Source organism: Eumetopias jubatus, unplaced genomic scaffold (genome assembly GCF_037043125.1).
Source record: "Eumetopias jubatus isolate StellerSeaLion01/CBP00866 unplaced genomic scaffold, mEumJub1_p1.0 scaffold_5, whole genome shotgun sequence".
In the NCBI taxonomy this organism is placed as follows: Eukaryota; Metazoa; Chordata; class Mammalia; order Carnivora; family Otariidae; genus Eumetopias; species Eumetopias jubatus.
Genome location: NW_028274811.1, coordinates 53,772,015 through 53,791,740, shown reverse-complemented (window position 1 = coordinate 53,791,740; position 19,726 = coordinate 53,772,015). Strand labels below are relative to the sequence as shown.

Sequence of the window (19,726 nt, the reverse complement as noted above, 5' to 3'; positions counted from 1 at the left end):
CACCCAGGTGCCCCAGAAATCTACTTTGTTAAAAGCACTCCTAAAGCGGTGCCTGGGTGGCTCAGTCAGTTAAGTGGCTGCCTTTGGCTCGGGTCGTGATCCTGGGGTCCTGGGATCAAGCCTCACGTGTGGCTACCTGCTCGGCAGAGAGCCTGCTTCTCCCTCTCCCTCTGCATGCCACTCTGCCTACTTCTGCTCTCTATCTCTCTGTCAAATAAATAAATAAATAATCTTTGAAAAAAATAAAAGCACTCCTAGAGAATTCTGAGGCAGATGCTAAAGGGTCCACACTTTGGGAAATCTGGATTCTCAAATACTTAGCTGCTCGTGAACCAGGAACTCAGTAATATTTTGTTGGCATATTTCTAAGGCCTTAAAAAAACCAATCTAAGAGTCAAGAAAAAACAAATGCTGGTGTGAATGTGGCAAAAAGAGAAGCCTTGTGTACTGTTGGTGGAAATGCACATTGGTGCAGCCACTATGGAAGAGAGTATGGAGATTCCTCAAGAAATTAAAAATAGAACTTCCATATGATCCAGCAATCCCACTTCTGGGTATATATCCAAAGGAAATGAAAATAGAATCTCAAAGATATCTGCACTCCCCTGTTCACTGCAGCATTATTTATAATAGCCAACCATGAAAGCAACCTGAGTATCCATTGACGGATGAATGGATAAAGAAAATGTGGTGTATATGTATGCAATGGAATATTATTCAGCCATATAAATGAAGGAGATCTTACCGTTTGTGACAACATGAATGAACTTTAAGGTCATCATGCAAAGTAACATAAATCAGTCAGAGAAAGATAGATACCCTATGATCTCACTTATATGTGGAATCAAAAAAGCCAAACTCGGGGCGCCTGGGTGGCTCAGTTGGTTAAGCGTCTGCCTTTAGCTCAGGTCATGATCTCAAGGTCCTGGGATCGAGCCTCACATCAGGCTTCCTGCTCACAAGGAACCTGCTTCTCCCTCTCCTCCCTGCTCGTGCTCTCTCTCACTATCTGTCTCTCTCAAATAAAATCTTTAAAAAAAAAAAAAAGCCAAACTCATAGAAACAGTGTAGAATGGTAGATTCCAAGGACTGGGAGGTGGGGGAAATGAGGAGATGGTGATCAGAGGGTACAAACTTTCAGTCAAAAGATGAGTAAGTTCTGAGGGTCTAATGTACAGCATGGTGACTATAGTTAACAATAGTGTATCATATACTTGGAAGTTGCAGAGATCTTAAATGTTCTCACCACCACCACCACCACACACATACACACACAAAATGGTACTTATGTGAGATGGTGGATGTGTTGACTAACCTTACTGTGGCGATCATAATCATTTTACAGTGTCTATGTGTATTAAATCATCATGTTGTTCACCTTAAACTTACATGATGGTTGTTTGTCAATTATAGCTCAATAAAGTTGGAGACAAAATAAAGACCAGAAAATGCTGCATAATGTGATAATATGTACTTCCTCGTGAGAGTCCATTTTTGCATTGATATTCTTACCTTATAAAAAGAACTGCTGAATCAGTGGAGTATCAGGGTGGGGGGTGGGAGATTGTTTTTGTTTTTGTTTTGTTTTGGTGGTTTTTTTTTAGCCTTCATAAAATATTAGAATTGAGCTTTATTTTCCACATATCAGTTGTCTTATATCATACACCCACTCGCAACTTTCTTACCCTGACCAAATTCCAATTACCAAACCTCATGAGTCACAGCTTCTGTTTCCACTGCCACAGATGCTGTAAAATGATGGGCAAATATCTTAAAGCTAATGGTGGCAGGTTTTGTCATGAATAATGCATGGGTATATATTATAAACTGAGTGAAAGTGGATATTTTTCTCTTATTTTCCTTTTATTTTCATTACCATTACAGGTCCAGTATGGAATTTTTCCAGATAACTTTACATTCAATTTATTGATGGATTATTTCATAAAGAATGAAAATTACAAAGGTAAGAAACCAAACCCGGGTCCATTTATAATGGGGCTTCAGCTCCTAAAGGGAAGTAAATATGGGCAATTTCCCTTATTTTATTTTGTAATGACATCTCTTTATATCACTGTTTCTGTCAGAAATAGGTGTGTGGTTGATGTACCATACCACTTGGCCAGATAGGACAATCATATCCAGGTTTTTTTTCCTCTTAATTTCTCAAGTTTATTTGTTCATGCCTCCTTGTGCAAAGGACAGTGAATTTAGTTAAGCAATAAACCTGCCTGAGCTTCCATGGCTGGTTAAGATTATGGTAATGCAATTATTAGCTTGACTCTTTAGTATTGTTTGCTAACTTTGTTTAATTTAAATCACAGTTGTTATTCTGTGTGAAATATAAGACTATAAAATCAGTTGATTTCCTGGAAAGAGCAGTACCCTTGCTATGAAGAAAAGTCCTTTTACCTCCCCAGGCTCTTGTTTCCTCATCTATAAAATAAGTGGATGGGTAGTCTCTGGGATCTCTCTCTTTTTTTTTAATTAACATATAATGTATTGTTTGTTTCAGGGGTACAGGTCTTACACAATTCACAGTGCTCACCATAGCACATACCCTCCCCAATATCCATCACCAAGCCACCCCATCCCTCCCAGCACCACCCCCCCCACTCCAGCAACCTCAGTTTGTTTCCTGAGATTGAGTCTCTTATGGCTTGTCTCCCACTCTGGTTTCATCTTGTTTCATTTTTCCCTCCCTTCCCTTATGATCCTCTCTTGTTTCTCAAATTCCTCATATCAGTGAGATCATATGATGCTTGTCTTTTCTCTGATTTACTTATTTCACTTAGCATAATACCCTCTAGTTCCACCCACGTCATTGCAAATGGCAAGATTTCAAATTTTTGATGGCTGTGTAATAGTCCATTGTATATATATATACCACATCTTCTTTATCCATTCATCTGTTGATGGACATCTAGGCTCTTTCCATAGTTTGGCTATTGTGGACATTGCAGCCATAAACATTGGGGTGCACGTGCCCCTTTGGGTCACTACATTTGTATATTTGGGGTAACTACCCAGTAGTGTAATTGGTAGGTCGTAGGGTAGCTCTGTTTTCAACCTTTTGAGGAACCTCCATACTGTTTTCCAGAGTGGCTGCACCAGCTTGCATTTCCACCAACAGTGTAGGAGGGACTTGAAAGACTAATTTTAGCCGTTCTGACTGGTGTGAGGTGGTATCTCATTGAGTTTTTTATTTCCCTGATGCCAATTGATGTTGAGCACTTTTTCATGTGTCTGTTGGCCATTTGGATGTCTTCTTTGGAAAAATGTCTGTTCATGTCTTCTGCCCGTTTCTTGATTGGATTATTTGTTCTTTGGGTGTTGAGTTTGAAAAATTCTTTATAGATTTTGGATACTAGTCCTTTATCTGATATGTCATTTGCAAGTATCTTCTCCCATTCTGTCGGTTGCCTTTGGTTTTTCTACTGTTTCCCGTGCAGAAGCTTTTTATCTTGTTGAGGTCCCAGTAGTTCATTTTTGCCCTTGCTTCCCTTGCCTTTGGCGATGTTTCTAGGAAGAAGTTGCTGTGGTTAAGGTCAAAGAGGTTGCTGCCTGTGTTCTCCTCAAGGATTTTGATGGATTCCTGTCTCACATTTAGGTCTTTTATCCATTTTGAGTCTATTTTTGTGTGCGGTGTAAGGAAATGGCTCAGTTTCATTCTTCTGTCTGAGATCTCTTTACCCCCAAAATTCCTTGATCCTGTGCAGTTAATTTGAAGTGACTCTTCCTCACTTCCACTACCATAAGGTAGTCCAAGGAAAGATGGAGGTCAATTACAGAGGAGTCTGGTAGACCCCGGCCAATGTCCATGGGTTAGGGAATCCTATGACAGCATGCTTGTGCTCGTGGCTGTGCTGAGAGTGAAGAAGGAAAGAGGAGCCTTGCCACTGTGTAAAGACACACACTGGCTTTCCCTTTCCCCCATTTCATCCTCAGCCTTGGTACTGAGGAGCCATGAGGGAGCTATGTTAGGGTAGTTACTACCTCAGGAACATGGATATGGACTGGTGGGCACTTACGCATTTATGACATCTGAGATTCCTGCCATTGGGTTCCATCCCCTCATCCCTGCACACCCGCACCAATGGCCTTTCCCCCCTGCATCCGCACTCAGTGTTTGGGCGAGGGACTGGGCATTCCTGCCCTGATGTGGCCACCTTTTCCCTTCGTCTCCTCTGGATTTCTGCTTTATCTTCCCTCTCAAAAGGCTTGCAGTTGTTGACTGCCGAAGAATATTTGCTGTATATTATTTTTTGAAATGTCAGTTATCCCTTCTTGTCTATTTCTTATTCAGTTTTAAACCTACATTTCCTGAATTCAAGTGAAAGGGAATTAGCTTTTCTGTGTTTCTGAATCTGTGCTCCATGAACATCAGATTTAATAGTGTATCATGGGAGAATTACTAGAAGCAGTTTTCTCCCTGCCCTCTCTCTTTAAAGGGCATGGTGGAAGGGTCACAGGACTTTTTTTTCCCTAAATGCAGAGTAAATATTTAATATTGAGGATTTCTAAAAATAAAGTTTTAATGAAGATTATTATCATTTATGGCAAAAATTTAGAAAGTGTTATACTTTTTATTGTTAATGGGATAGGAAATATCAAAGTACATAAATGAATTTGGAGGAAAAGTTAATTAACTATACAGGGTAATCTGATTTCACTTCCCAAGCTGAATGAAATGCAGAATATAAGTAAAAAATAAAGTAAGTTTGATTTATTTTTCATGTTTAATTTTGGATTCAGCAATGAACAGTTGAAAAACCAGATTTTTTTTTTTAAACTGGATTTTTAGCTTTAAATTGTGTTCTTTTAAAATACTGGTTTGTTTAGGGTTGTTGTTTGTTTTAAATATCTTCTAGATCCTTATTTGCTACTGATTATAGTAGATGACTTTCTGGTCTAAGTTTCCCCATTTGCAAAAAGAATATAGAAGTTCTTGCCTATGGGCTCATTTAAAACCATGACAACATGCACAAAGCCAGCTGGTTAGGAACAGCTGCGAGTCAGTGCTAACTCATAATTATGATTATATGCAAAAATTGGTTAACACAGCGACTTAGTTAGTCAAAAACATTTGTTGTGCCTGTTTTATGTGCTGGCACCATATTTTAAACCAATATTAACATTCTCTAATTTAACAACAAATATTAAGGAAAAGAAATTGTCTGAACTTGATTTTCTTGGCTTCCATCTATGTTGTGGAATCTTAAGGGAAAAGAAAAATTGCTCAAGATCTGATCTGCTGTGATCAGCATTTATGTGTCAACAAATACCTTACATTGTATTTTACATTCAGGGGTTTATCATTTATGAATGAGCATTTTCCTTTCCAGTCTTTCAAGTATTTTTAAACTGAGCCTGATTATGCTTTTTACAGTCATCAATTTTCTGTCTCCGAAATGATACCTGGGATTTAGGATCGTCTCTAGCATTTGTCTTCATTTGCCCCAGCACGGAGAAGGTTCCAGAACACATAATGGGGCAGTCAACCCAGCTTCTGCTCTGCTTGTCAGGGTGACCTGGAAAATATATTTGCCTCCTTTCTGTATACCTTAGCTCTTCCAGCTGATGGACCTGATGGATTAAATTTGCTTCACAATTTATGAGGCATTTTTGTATGTACTATCTTGATGGAGTATCCAATAGTCTTTTTTTTTTTTAAGATTTTATTTATTTATTAGAGCAAGCATGAGCCGGGGGGAGAGGCAGATGGAGAGAGAGAGGCAGACTCCCCGCTGAGCAGGGATCCCAATGCGGGGCTCGATCCTAGGACCCTGAGAGATCATGACCTGAGCCGAAGGCAGACACTTAACTGACTGGGCCACCCAGGCACCCCTCTCCCATAGTCTTTTGAAGTAGATGGGACAAATGGTATTTTTTTTAGCATCATGAGGATGATACTGGGAGAAGCTAAGAGAAATTAAATGGATTATTTCATGTCCTTGAGAACATTGGTGCAAAAGCACCTGACTTAGTACATAATAGTAAATACAACAGAAGCTAAAGTCTTAAGAAAGATCTAGTTTATGGAAGAACTGGGATCAGAGCTCACATTTTTTTGCTTCTTAATTCTGTTTGTTTTTCTGTCATGCCCTGCTTTTTAAGTTTATAGTTAAATACAGATTTGGTGATGTTACCTAAAACTAATTCCCTCTCATTTTTACTTTGATCTTTTTGCCAGATGCTTTATCCGTGGTTTTTGAGATCATGATGCAAGAAGCCTTTGAAGTACCTTCCACCCAGCTTCTGTCACTCCATGTTTTATACCATTGCCTGGCCAAGAAGACAGACTGCAGCGTAAGTGACAGGTGGTACAGTGGTACTGAGAGCCCAAGAAGCCCACAGTGCCTCTTCAGCAGGGAGGAGGTGGCTGGAGGAGACCCCTGCCCTCAGAATCTGACATGCGGCCCTGTGGCCCCTGAACAGCCAGGAATGAGTGCTCCTTCTGTACATTTTAGTTTCCGGTTTCTGACAGAGTGGACCTGGATTCCACTTAAAAGAATCTCAAGTGAAAGTCCTTACGTACATTTTGAAACTTGAGCTAGGCTGAATGCCCCTCAGACATTCAGAAATGGGTAACTGATCGTCAGTGACAGTTGGACTTGCATATCAGAGAAGCAGAGAGGCAGCTAACTGACCACGACCTCAGGCATTCAGTGCCGATTGTTCATTTGGCATTAGTATTTTCCTGACATTGCTCTGGTCAGTCCAGAATACCAAGTTCTGGTTTCTTCTCTTAGGTTAGGCTCTTTAATAATTGTTTACTGTTACCCTAAGAATAACAACAGTAATAACAGTAATAACTAGTATTTAAATAGTACCTACTTTACACCAGGCTGTGTTCTTGGTGTCTTAAATTTATTAATGTATTTAATCCTAACAGTTCTATGTGGATGAGAAGACTGGAGCACAGAGATGTTACATAATAGCTGCCAGGCTCATAGGTGACAAAGCCACCTTGGGAAGCCAGGCAGCCCGGGCCTGCAGTCTACCGCAACTTTAATACCTCAGCTTCAAATGTAACATCAAAAAATACTAGTTTGCATAGGAACTGAAAAGGAGATCTAATCCAGCTCACGTTCAAAAGAATTTATGGTCTGTTTTGCTTTTCTGAGATGAAGGTCATAGCCTGTGGCATACCTCACATTCATTAGTTGATTAAATTTATATTGGGCAATGACTGCCTTCCATACATTGCCAGGTACTGGTTATACAATAGTAAACAGACATTCCCTGCTTCCAGCCAAAGAATAATACAGGCATTCAAAGCAAAACAAAACAAATACATGAATATAAAACTATAACTATAATGAGCACTACGAAGACCTCTCATGTGACAAGCATATATTTTAGAGAGTTTTTGTTTGTATTCTACACTTAGGAATGGCTTCTTTGAGGAAATATTTCTTGAGTTAGTATTTGAAAGACAAATAGGAATTAACTGGCTGAAGAGAGGAAGAACAATCTAAAAAGGAACTCATGCAAAAGCCCTGTGGCAGAAAGAACATGGTGAGCAGAAAGGGGCTGGAAGAGGATCGGAAGACAGTGTAGGTGCAGCCGAGAGAATGGCAGGAAGGGCGTGTGGTGAAGTAAGGTTGGAGAATGCAGGTCATGCTAAGCTGTATTTGTGCATCGTAAAAATAGTGAGAAGCCATTGAAAAGTTTTAAGCAGAAGGGGTAACATGGTTCAGTTTGTGTTTTGAAAAGATGCATCTGGCCGTAATGTGGGTAAGAGATTGGATTGGGGCCATGATGGCTTATGGTCAGAGCACTTGGGAGACTACATGGTTGTCTGAGCAAAAGGTAGTGGTAATGTGGGGACCAGAATGTCTGGAGTTAGGAGTAGCCAGTGAACATATATTTAGGAGGCAGACAACATGATGGGGAACTGTATGTGGAGGCAGGGACATATAGGTGAAATCTTACCTCCTCAGTTTTTGACTTGTGTAATGGAAAGGTTGCCATTTGTTTGCACGTGGAACTTTGGAAAAAGACTGGATTTTATGAGGAAAATCATTAATTTGGCTATGAACATGTTGCATTTTGAGATGCCTTTTAGACAACCAAGAGATTTCATGAGAGAAATTGGATCTTCCTGGAAAAATCTGGACTGGAGATACAGTTTATACATGTAGGTGTAAATTTCTGCAGATGAGCCACAGAGCAAAAAGGGAAGTCAGGAACGTTTTAGGTCCCAAAAAACACAGAAGGAGAATGGTTTACAGTTTAGAATGCTTCTGAGAGGGTAGGTAAGGTGAGGACTTTTAAAAAGTTCATTGAATTTAGTGGCCTGAAGGCACTAAATTGTAACCTGTGTTTCCATGGAATAATGGAGGAGGAAAGGAAATTGGAGTGGATAGTGGAATGAGTTAAAGGTGCAAAAAGGAGACAGCTGGTGTAGGTGAGTGCTTTGGATTTTCTAGCAGGGAAGCGGAGGGGAGAGGGAAGTGAGAGAATGAGATTTGCTTTGTATTAACAGGAAAGGCAGAAGCACAAAGTGGGAGAACCTTGCGGACCCTGGTGCAGTAGCACCTGATTTCATCCTTAATAGTACGTACAATAGAAGCTACAGGTTTGGGAGAGATCTGATCTCTTACGTTAACACATAAATAGCTTTTCATATAAGCAGCAGTGTTTGTATTATTCTCAGAGAATCATCAAAAAAAATCTGTAAGACATTCATTTGTTTGTTTTCATCCAGCTTTTTAAAAGTCCCATCAGCAGGGTCACTGTTCCAGCCAGCATCACTACCCCAGCTCAGTTCCTAGAGCAGCAAGGGTACTGTCCTTTTGGCTTTTGCCCTGTTGCATTTTGATACTATAGGTCATGTTTTTCCCTAAAAAAAGAAAAAAGTTTAAGGCTCTTTATTTATTATTCACAGGGTCCCTTTTCATGCAGTTTACGTGGGGGAAAATCAAACCTTAGGGCGATTTGCTTTTGAAAGTGAAATGCCCTGGTCCTCAATTACCAGCTTTTACTTATCTGTACTACACAAGTGCCTGGGGAGGCTTTGTTTTTCTCCCAAGATCTTTGCTTTTTTCAAAGGTTTAGAAAACCCTTAAGAAATTACACTTTACCGCACAAAGGCCAATCCCAGGAAAGAGGCTTGGGTGCCCATTAACACCTGGGGTGCCTCACCTGGCTACTATTGTAGCTTGTACGCCTCATTCATTCTCTGCTTCCTCCCTGACCTCTGACTGCAGAGACCGATGCAGGGCATCCTGAGCTTTGTGTTCTTTATTTTCAAGTCCAAACAAGGGCTCCGGCCAATGTGTACCCGTACGGCACCCTGAAGACCACAGCTCTCATTGTCTGGGGGGTTGCCAAGGCCGTCCTCTGAGCACGGCGTTTACCGCGAGCCCCCGTCACTGCTCTTACTACTCTGCAGCAGGCTTAGCGATGCTTGCCTTTTTTGCCCCTTTTGTCCAAACTCTCAGAAGGCGCCAATTTTACTGAAGTGTAATTTTGTACCCTGGGTTGAAAGAAATGACCACTAAGTGTTTCTGATTGTCCAATTTATTTTTAAGAGGCGCAAATCTATCTAAAAGCAACCTAATAGTTGTATTTATTTTTACACTGTGAAGTAGAAGGAGTCTTATCATTGCTGAATTGTTTAAAATTCAAAAGCTTGCCCCAGCATGTCGTAGCAATGTGAATGAATATTGGGCTGACAGCATGTGTGATCTTTATTGATTGTCTCAAGGCAGTATTGGTCCAGAGTGTGCTATTTATTCTTGTTTTCTGATTGCAAAAGGATTGCAAAAGGAACTCTTTATTCATTGCCAAAAATGTGGAAAACAATGAAAAGTTTAAAGAAAAAAAAGTTCATAATTTCCAGAAATCCATTAACAGAGGGTATTTCTTTTCTATATTAGTCATTAAACATAAATATCTTTTATTTATAAAATCAGGATTATAATGTACCTATAGCTTTGTTATTTTGCTTTTTTTTCTCAGTGCTACAATATGTTTTTCCCCTATTAAAAATCATTAAAAATCAAATTTTACATAAAGTATTCTTTGCTTAACTGGACCATGATCTGTTTTATTCTGTTGCAGTGGGAAGAGGAAAGGAACTTTGGTGCATCCCTATTACTCCCAGGCCTAAAGCAAAAGAACTCAGTGGGGTTAAGTTCCCAGTTGTATGGCTATGCACTTCTTGGTAAGCTAAGTGATCCTTACAAATATTGTTCTTCATGGATAGAACTGTTGCATTCTTCTACTTTGTAATAAATTTTTAATTTGATATCAGTGTACCAGTGAAATTCCAATATAGCTTTCATTTTTAAACATAAAAATAGACATTGATAGCCTTACAGTTATGGGATAATACCTTAAGAGACAGTAAAGAGGGTTCTAAAGCCTGTTACCACTGGCAAGGTGAAAACTAGTTCTGGTGGCTTTGGATTATATTTAGTGGTAATCAGTGTGAGGAAGGGATAAAGAAAGGAAAGTTCTGGCCCTCTTCTGGGATAACCAGCCAGTAAAAATTTTCCCAGTACTAACAAAGATCTTTGTGTCTCTTTTAGACCTTAAGTCCAGGAGGTAAGAAATTAAGAGTTAGGGTTGAACTAATATCCTTGGTAATGTTTTCAGGTGAGCAAAGGGACACTCAGAGAGTACATCTAGTAGCACTGTGGGAAAGCAGAGAGACTCATTGGTGCAATGAGTGACTGTTCCATGCTGGGGGATGGTTGCTTTACTTTGATGCCTGGTTGCATTGAAAGGTCAAGAGGACGAAGCCTTGGAACCTGGGTTGTGTGGAATCAGGGCAAATAGCATCCAACCTAAGTATGCATAAAATGTGTCCTGATTTACAGAGATCTATTAAATACATTATTATTTCACTATTCTTCCATTCTCTCAAGTAGGCAGACATTTCAGAAGGCACCTTCTCTTGACCATACACTGCCTTGACTTACCTTCGTTTTATGAAAATCATCAAATTTTGATGATCTTCACCAAAAAAATGTGGTGTGGCCTTCTTAGATGCTGATTCTGATAGAGCCTGATGGAGCGGAATTTCAGAGTTCATCAGCTGGCTTTCAGACTAGCAAAAGAATTGACCACTCCTTTTAAAAATCGCTTTCTCTTGATATGCCATCTACTTTCTTGCTATTGGCTTACGTGTTTTGCCTTTGCCTTCAGGTGAGCATTCCAGACTATCAGGCTGCATGAGTTGTTGAGGGAGTTGTCAGGGCTAAGAAAATGTGCGTTGTTGTTACTGCGGTTTTGCGCAGAGGCCCTGGTGCTTTGGGACAGGCAGCCATCAGATCAAAAGCTCTTTGCTCCCGCTGTGTCGTGTGCTGTGCAGCCTCACTCAACCCCAGGGGAAGCAGCTTCCCCGAATGTGACTGCAGTCTAGCCCCAGACGTCTTAAAAGTCTAAAATTAGCTGTCACCTGATAAGCTTTGTCTATTTATGTCCTACTACAGCCTTCCCAAATCCTTCCCAGGAAAGATAAGTGAAGGCAGCTTGAAAACCTGGCAGCTCAAGGTGACTTTGGCCGTTAGTGCAGAGAGGGCTTCTGTTCCATAGGAACATGGAGACAGCCCCTTGCCCACCCGAGGACCCTGCTGTCTAGTGTCCACATCTTGAGCTCCAGTTGTGGTGGTTTGAGGTACGAAGAAAAACATTCATGTCCGAAGATCCGAAGAGGATGATGAAGACTTTTAGGATTTAAGTGCTGATGAAGCTCAAATAAAGGAAAGAAGAATAAAATGAGATTTTTTTTTCATAAGGACAGTCAATGGGGTGTTTTGGAGCATTTTGAAAAATGTCAAACATTTGCTGGCTAGGGAAAGTTGTCATATGTTGACAAGATTTCCACTGTAGGAGAATTGTGGGATTTCTTTTTCTGAGGAAGATTTTGTTCTTGAAACAAAAATAGTATTTCAGTTGTTTGACTCGTTTTATAAGGGTAGTTCCACTTAAAGAGACAGATACATCAACCTCTCTCAATTTCCCTCAGCCCTATGATTCATATATCCTCCTGATAATTTCCACCAGCCCAAATGAAAAAGAAAAGCATATTCGTACAACTTTGTATTAAAAAACAGATTCAGTGAATTTCACCACATTCTTCCTCATCCATCTGAAATGGCACCAGGTTGCTGGACAGGATGAGGCTCTTGATACAGATTTGAAATGATTTTCCAGGTTCATAATTGACTTGTGCTTTCAAGTCCTCCTTCTCCACTACAGTGGGAAGCCACAGCTGAAGCTTCTTCATTGTTCTTTTTGGCCATAGGGAAGGTGGAGCTGCAGCGAGGGCTGCGGGCTGTGTACCATAATATGCCTCTGCTGTGGCAACCCGGCTACCTTGACCGAGCCCTTCAAGTGATGGAGAAGGTGGCCTCATCCCCGGACAATGGGAAGCTGTGTGCAGAAGCGGTACGTCCCTCGGCCCTAAGTCCGTGTGCTTTAACCATCTCCTGTTCCTTGTGAGCCAGCCTGTGAATTTGTTTGCATTGTCTTCCCCTCCCCCTACTCTCCTACTTCTGTAGAATCGTGTATTCACCCAGTTGAAAAGGAATGAAAATCCACACACATTCTCCGTGTTACTGACAAAAAGTATTAGAGAATAAGATGAACGTTGATTCTATAGCTCACTGTCTGGGAGGAAAACTGTCCCTCTCCCCTGAAATTGAAACTGAGTTCAATAAAATACTGCCCACTCCCCCAGTAAAATCTCAGTGGGAGCTCAAAAGTTAATATTTCATTTTGAATTTTTGGCATTTCTGTGCCCTTGTAGTCCTGGGAGAGTACATGGCAATTATATTCACCCATAGAAGCCTTCAAGAAAGGAATCTGGGGACTGGAGATGGCACAGTCTTGTTTTGCCTCCATTTACTGTTCTGTGGTGAATGCTCAGTGCTGGAGAAATGTGGATCAGATGTTTCTTTCAGAGTTCTGAGGGGTTCATTTTGCCTGGACTAGGCAGCTGTCTTCCCTCCAGCCCCAGGTGCATCTCTCAGTCACCTAGGACTCTTGACACTATGAAGCCGCTAGACTTAGCTCAGGCTACAGGAAATGTAGCATCTTAGAGCCACATGAAAGCCTTAGCCTTACAGGCAGCCAGTATCCACCCCTATCCAAGCAGCTTATGTCATAAGAGGGAGGCCTAGATGGACGTTGGTTGTTGCAGTACCAGGATGTAAAAGTTAACTTTGAGCTCATTCTTGGTTTTGCCTTGACCCCAATCACTAGGACTCAGTCCTTGGCTTCATTTTAGTCATGAGATGTGCATGTCTGGTGCTTATACTGACCAGATACTGATGTCTAGTGAATCATCATGTTCTTTGGCAGACATTGATAACAGAACATACACATTCCTAAACCTATATTCATATTTAACCCTGCTATAGTCAGTGCTAGTGATCAAAAACACAATATTATATGTAAATCCTTTGCTAGGGAAATATTCCTTCCAATCTGAGCCAGATTTGCATTCTCTGTCTTAACAGGAAAGTGATTCAGATGTCAGCAAGAACGGAATATATTTTGGGTCTGGGTATAAGGTATTAATGGCATTAAAGGGCCTTAGTATTTTCTGGAATTTTGTTCTAAGGCGGTGTGGTCAGAATTAATTGGTATGCAAGGAGGTGCTAGTGCTGGCCTTGAGGTTGTAGAATCTCTGATGATTAGGCCCTCAGGGGGTCAGGGGAAGGCGTGCCCCAAAGTGAATGTGGTGCACGACAGAGGCCAAAACCAAAAGAAACCCTCTGTTTTACAATTTACTTACTTTGCAAGTCACAGAAATCACCTTATTACAGTACATTTCACGTCTGCCTGTCGAGTCTCTGTCAGCAGCTTATGTGGGTTGTGCGGCTCCCTAATTTATAGATGAATAAAGGCTAGGCTTTTCTAAGGCTCTCCCACGCATTCAGAATGGCCCTCTGTTGGTTGTGCTATGCGGTGGTTTTTCTCTCCTTCTCCCAATTCCAAACCGGTTGAGGAAGACGACACGGAAGAAGGAATACTTTGAGTCCCCATTGAACATGATTTTTGGATCCCTCCCTGGTTGACTAAAGGTGAAATCAGACGCCGCGGTGCTGATCCGTACACAGATAATTCTGAGTTTGCGTATTTGTCCCGTGTGTTTTGTGCTAGGTCGTCCCTGCCGTACGATGGGGAATTTCTGACGTAAAATCAGATAACCACGTCTCTCTCTGGTGATTTTATAAGAGAGAGTTCCCGAGTGTGCAGATCCCAGCTGTTCCTTCCTTTCCCTGGCCCAGCCTCTCTGCATGGTGTGTTTTCAGGGCCACAGGATGGTTAGTCCCTACCTCTCTCTGCTCTACAGCTGGCTGTGCTGGACAGCACGCTGAAGGCGCTGACTGCTCCAGCCCCCGGGGCTTCGGAGGAGCAACCCCAGGAAGGGCAAGCCAGCCGGGGCTCAGAAGAGCTGCTGGAGCAGCTGGACGTGGAGGAGACGGAACAGTCCAAGCTTCCCCAGTACCTGGAACGATTTAAGGTGCGTCGTAGCAGAATAGAGTCCCTCTCCGCCAGGCATTAAACATCCTTCTCAGCTGTGGTGACAGACAGGCAGGCCTTTTGTGCATCACTGTCACACACAGAGGCATGAAAAACTGACATCACAAATGAGGATTCAAACAGGAAGCGGTCTTAAAGGAAACAAATGAATTTTTATGCTCCTTTTTGTGCGTGAGCTAATCGGTCCCAGTTTTGTTCACTGGGGCAGCGTGTCATTACACGCACTCATCCCTGATGTGTCTGATGGGTGGGTACTAGCTTGCTGCCTCAGAACGGTCGCCTGCCTCCAACCCCAGGTGGAAAGGGTCTGGTCATTTCTCATATTGCACTCATGTGCTTGATAACCCAGAACCTCAAGTGGAAATTAGAAAGCCACATTTGAGTATGATGGAGATAAGCTGCAGGCATCTTCTGTTGCTCGGCTTTGTGTTGTGCACTCCGGCCCTCCGAATACGTTTTTGGACTACATGGAAGATGTAAACAAGTTTCTTTTCCAAACAGTCCCGAGCACTCAAGCTGCCTTTGGTAGCTTTACAGCCGCATGGCCTAAAATATTCTGTGATCCACATCCGGGAAGAAGAGTTGTGTTGCAGGTTAACCCCTCAGCCTCTTTGCTTTGTTTCTTGTCCATGTAGTGCAAAGAGAAAAATGTGCTGCCTAAAGAATTCTTTGTATAAAGCAGGAAACCTTCCTATCCATGCCAGCTGACCTAGTGTGTCATTTTGGGGCAGAGAGGTGTGGTTTTGCCTGATGATGACATGTAGCTCTGTTCAGTAATGCTATGGAACCAGCTGTGGAATACCTCTGTCCCCGTGTTATAAGGACTCCTCTGTACTTGCAGCTGCTGTTCCTCCCGCTAATTCTGAAAAGTGATTCTTCAAGTTCCCTCGTTTAGAATTTGAAAACTGAGAAAGAAAGGTTGATGGATATTAGGTACACAGAGAATTGGCAGCTAAGTTAAGAACTTACATTCCTACCTGTTCCTCTTAACTTTGCAGATTAGGAAAAGCTGAAAAACAAACAAACAAAAATGCTGCTATAACACTCCTAAAAATGACTACTTCTTCCTCTTGTTTCTTATGTGTTTAATCTCAGAGAATAGAAATCTGTGCTGCATTAAATGCTCAGTCCTCATTCTTCTACACATGCATTTTTTTTTGAAAATTGAAAAAAAGAGACCTATTTATTGGCTGCTGGCTGCGTATTAGGCATCAGTGCATTTCATTCATCTTCACTGTGGCTCTGCACGGTGGATGCTGCTTTTCCTATGTTACATGACAACAGGCTGAGAGTAACTGGCCCGTAAGTGACTGTTTGGGGATTTGAACAAAGGTTTGCTGACTCAGATTCGAGTCCTTACCCTGGTGTCCCAAGCTGTCTCCTTGGCCCCAACCCACAAAGTGATATCAGAAATAATTTTCCTTGTACATTTCTTTTTCTTCCTGTGGCCTGATTTTTATTAGTCTCAGGTAATTTGGTTGGGGTCCATTTTTACAGGACTGACCCCTCACACGAGGCCTCTAGCCACTCCTCGACACATGGATCCTGCCCACCTTCCACCCCCGCCATTGGAACAGGCCTCATCACCTATGCCAGTGAATTGCATTTGTTTTTGGGACATGGGGATGTGTGGCATAAGCTACTGCTGGGGCCGTAAGTGGCTCGCTCTTGATGATCTACATCTTGAAGCACTTAAGGAGATTAGTGTTTTTAGTACTTGACTTCTCCAGGAATACGATACCGCCCAAACCAAGATGCCATTTCAGATGGAGCCGTAAGCAGTCGGTTTGCAAAGGCGGACCTGCAGTGGAGCTCAGCAGGTGGAAGCTTATAATAGTGTGAGCACTCATGGGAGCTGTTTAGCATGCCATTAGTAGAAAGTTCTTGAAATGATTTCCATCTGTTGAAAGAAACCCTGGTTAGGCAAACATTTATCTCAGTCATTCTGAAGGAAAGGATGTGGACGGCCTTGCTCCCGTTTATCAGGTGCTTCTGCCATTTTGTGTGCGTCTTAGAGTGCCTGGCTCTGGGAGTTTGCTGCTTGCTTTGGTGCAGGTCAGAGCAGAAATGTAGGTTTGTTAGACTTGTGCTGTCTTTGTGGATTAAAACAAGAAAGTACATAGGGAATCTCAGCATATGGAGTTCCATTTACTGTTCGTGAGTGAAGGGAGAGAAGTCACGTGTGGTGCATCTTAGCAAAATTGCTGGACTGAAAAAAAAGGGGGGCAGACGCTCACAGTGTCTAGATGAAAGGCAGTATGACAGGTTCCCAATAAAGTGCCTTTTCCTGCAAGCAGAATGTGTGGAGGTTTTGCAAGTGAGTTAATCTCCTTTCCTCTTTGTCTTCTCCCATCTGCACCCTCCTCCCCACCCCCCATCTCCTGTTTTTCCTTGGTTTCCAACAGGACTTGCACTCCAAGCTTGAGGCCCTGGGCAGAGTTGAGTCAGAAAGCCTTCTGACTCTGATGGCCCAGCTTCTGCAGGAACAGCTCCCCGCCTGCGAAGCCCAGGACATGGCAGCCTACGAGCAGAAGCTGCAGCACTGGCACCTGGAGCAGGCGCACTTGATTCAGAGGGAACGGGAGCAGAGGGAGAGGGCAAAGCAGGAGCACGAGGCCCGGAGAGCAGCAAAGGCGTCTGCCTAGCAGGCCCACAGCACCCCAGCCCCCACCACAAGCTTGCCCAGCCCCGCCTGGGACTCACAGCGACTGTGGGGGCAGCCTCAGCCCCCTCCCTTTGCCTAAAGCAGGCTGTCTGCAGGACCAGAGCCCCAGTGGTTGATGTAGTGAGGCACTGTGACTTCCCATCACATGCCGAGAAGGGCTGCAGAACCGTGAGTGGCAAGTGGTCAGACTGAAGCCCCAGCTAAGCACCTTAAATCAGGTGCTCTCGAGGCTTATGGTGGGGTTTCTGGGGTCAGGGATCAGTGTTGAACATTGAAAATTCCTAATCCGTAGCGGTGGTGGAGGGAGAGGCCGTGGTTGAACAGCCTGGTGTCGAGAGCACAGGCTTTTGAATGGTCTCTGTCTCCCCAGTGGCAAACTGCGTACCCCGAGCAGTGTCCTCCCAGCCTGAGCTGGGTGTGGGATGCCCACACGTCTCAGCTTCTCCTTCCCCCGTGTCTCTTCCCTGCAGACCTGAACTTGGGAAAAATTGAGGACAGGAGTGAACACAGCACCATGAACCCACTGGCTTTCAAATTTCAGGCACCCACGGTGACATTTTTAGAATGGAAGGGCTTCTGAGGAGAAAGCTAGCTCTAGCTCTGAAGCCACGGCTTGGCTTCTCCATCATGTTGGGGTAACTTCTTTCCAAAGCATTCTCAGCTCCTTCCTCAAGGTAAAGTGAGCCTTTTGTGTCCACACGTACAGCTTGTCAACACATTTCAGTTGGAGAAGTAGGAGAGAACAAGGCAGTGCATGGGAGACACGCGTGATTGTGCAGCCGTCGGGGTGGAAATTCCTTCCGGAAGCCTCTCTGTGGAAGGGTCCAGGGGCAGCTCCTACTTGCTGTGTAATTTTGCCGTTACGTTCAGTGGTAAACTGTTATTCAAGGTTGTGCTCTTTTATCAGGAACCTGTGGAAATAAATGTTCTGGGATTCTTTTGGTGTATTCTTTGTCTTTTAGGGAAGGGAGGAAGAGAGGAAGTCACACCATCAATACGGTTAGTCTGATTTTGAGCAGCATCTTTTTAACCTTCCTTCTCTATCGGACTTCGGCATTTATAACCACCACCACAACCATTAACATGTATTGAGGACGAACTGTGTGCCAACACTCAAGCAGCCCTGTGAGGGGGTAGGAGTAACCCCATTCTTGAATGAGGAAGCAAACTAAGTGGCTGAGGTGAGGCCAGCCCCGCTCCTCACCCGGCGTGCTGACCACCAGCCATACCTGCAGTCCACATCCAGCGCAGGGCCTCGTGGCTGAGCAAAGCGGAGTCTTACTTAGGTAGAAGGTCAAGACCAAAAGTCGGTTGTGATATTTTGCTTTATCAGGGGCAGGGCTTTTTCAGCCACTCCCTTATTATATCAAGAAGAAGGTTCAAGATGAATCAGAAGGCCCCTTCTCCTCCGTAAATTACTGACCATCATGGCACGAAGCATCTGTTAATACTGCAGCTCATAATTTGGCTTTCTATTTCCTCCCCATCTGTCCCTGTCGCACGTGATTTCCAGTTTTTACCAGTGTGGGGAGCATGGAAACTCCCACTGAGCAACAGCCCAATACCTGACTCTCCTCCTCTTGGGGCCGTGTTGCCTTGGCACAAAACTTTGCTTCGTGTTTTCACACCTTCTGTCTGGCTGTGGATATCAGATATGTGTGTGGGATTTTTGTTGTAGATTTTCCATGTACTCACAGGCCCTGAAAATTAGTTTATTAAAGTCATTTTTTCACTATGAATGAATTAGCATCTCATGAGTAGAGGCCAGAAATGCTGCTAAACATCTCGTAGTGCACAGGGCAGCCCCATGACAAAGAAGTACCTGGTCCAAAATGTCAGTAGTGCCAAGGTCAGAAACCTTGGCTGAGGATATGTAAGCAGGGCATCCACAGGCATTTTTGCACTGATGTAGATGAGACTCAAGAATAATGTTTGTGCAAATGACATTTCTCAGGCTAGGAAAATAATTAACATTTAATAATTTTAATATTTAACTATTTGATAAAATAATAGTTGCTTTTTATCTAAGTGAAAGTATAAAATATGCAGTAATATAGGGTAGGCTGTTATTCTTCCTAAACAGAGTCCATTATGGAAAAGAGTAAATGATGATTTATATGATTTTGCTGTTGGGCGATAAGTAACTGGGACCAGGAGTCCTAAGTTCCAAAATGAAGCTGCTATGATGTGAGCTCCTGTGAGTCAGCGGGACTCTACACCATTGCACCCAGTTAACCTCGCTGGGAGTACATGGTGAGGAAGGGATGAAGTTTGAAATGGGCTCAGAGGGCTTTGGCTGTAGAGAATGAAAAGCAGAAAATGTGGTATGGTTGTATTTTCATTAAATGGTTATTAATAATCTTCAGACCTGAACTTTTCAAACTCTGACAATGATAAATTTTTTAAATCTTCTCTTAGAAAATGAGGTAAGAAGAGTGCTTTTCAACATCATTATGTTAGGGAAATTGCCTTTTATTCTAAATAACAGCTTCTTAGCTTGAAAATAACCTTTCCTTTCCCCATTGAGTTGGCTTTGTTGCTGACATTGCATGCTGC

At 42.7% G+C, this 19,726-nt stretch overlaps 1 protein-coding gene across 2 annotated transcripts in view; it reads left to right on the top strand.

Moving 5' to 3' along the window:
* The window catches only part of MRPS27 (mitochondrial ribosomal protein S27), a 105,062-nt gene extending 86,955 nt beyond the window's left edge, over positions 1-18,107 (top strand). For both annotated transcript variants that reach the window (XM_028089618.2, XM_028089617.2), the window contains 6 exons: positions 1,885-1,963; positions 6,191-6,306; positions 10,069-10,171; positions 12,260-12,402; positions 14,315-14,485; positions 16,911-18,107. In XM_028089618.2, the coding sequence (XP_027945419.2) occupies positions 1,885-1,963; positions 6,191-6,306; positions 10,069-10,171; positions 12,260-12,402; positions 14,315-14,485; positions 16,911-17,150 (852 nt within the window). In that variant the 3' untranslated portion in view covers positions 17,151-18,107. The remainder of the gene's footprint in view (positions 1-1,884; positions 1,964-6,190; positions 6,307-10,068; positions 10,172-12,259; positions 12,403-14,314; positions 14,486-16,910) is intronic.
* The last annotated feature ends 1,619 nt before the right edge of the window (positions 18,108-19,726 follow it).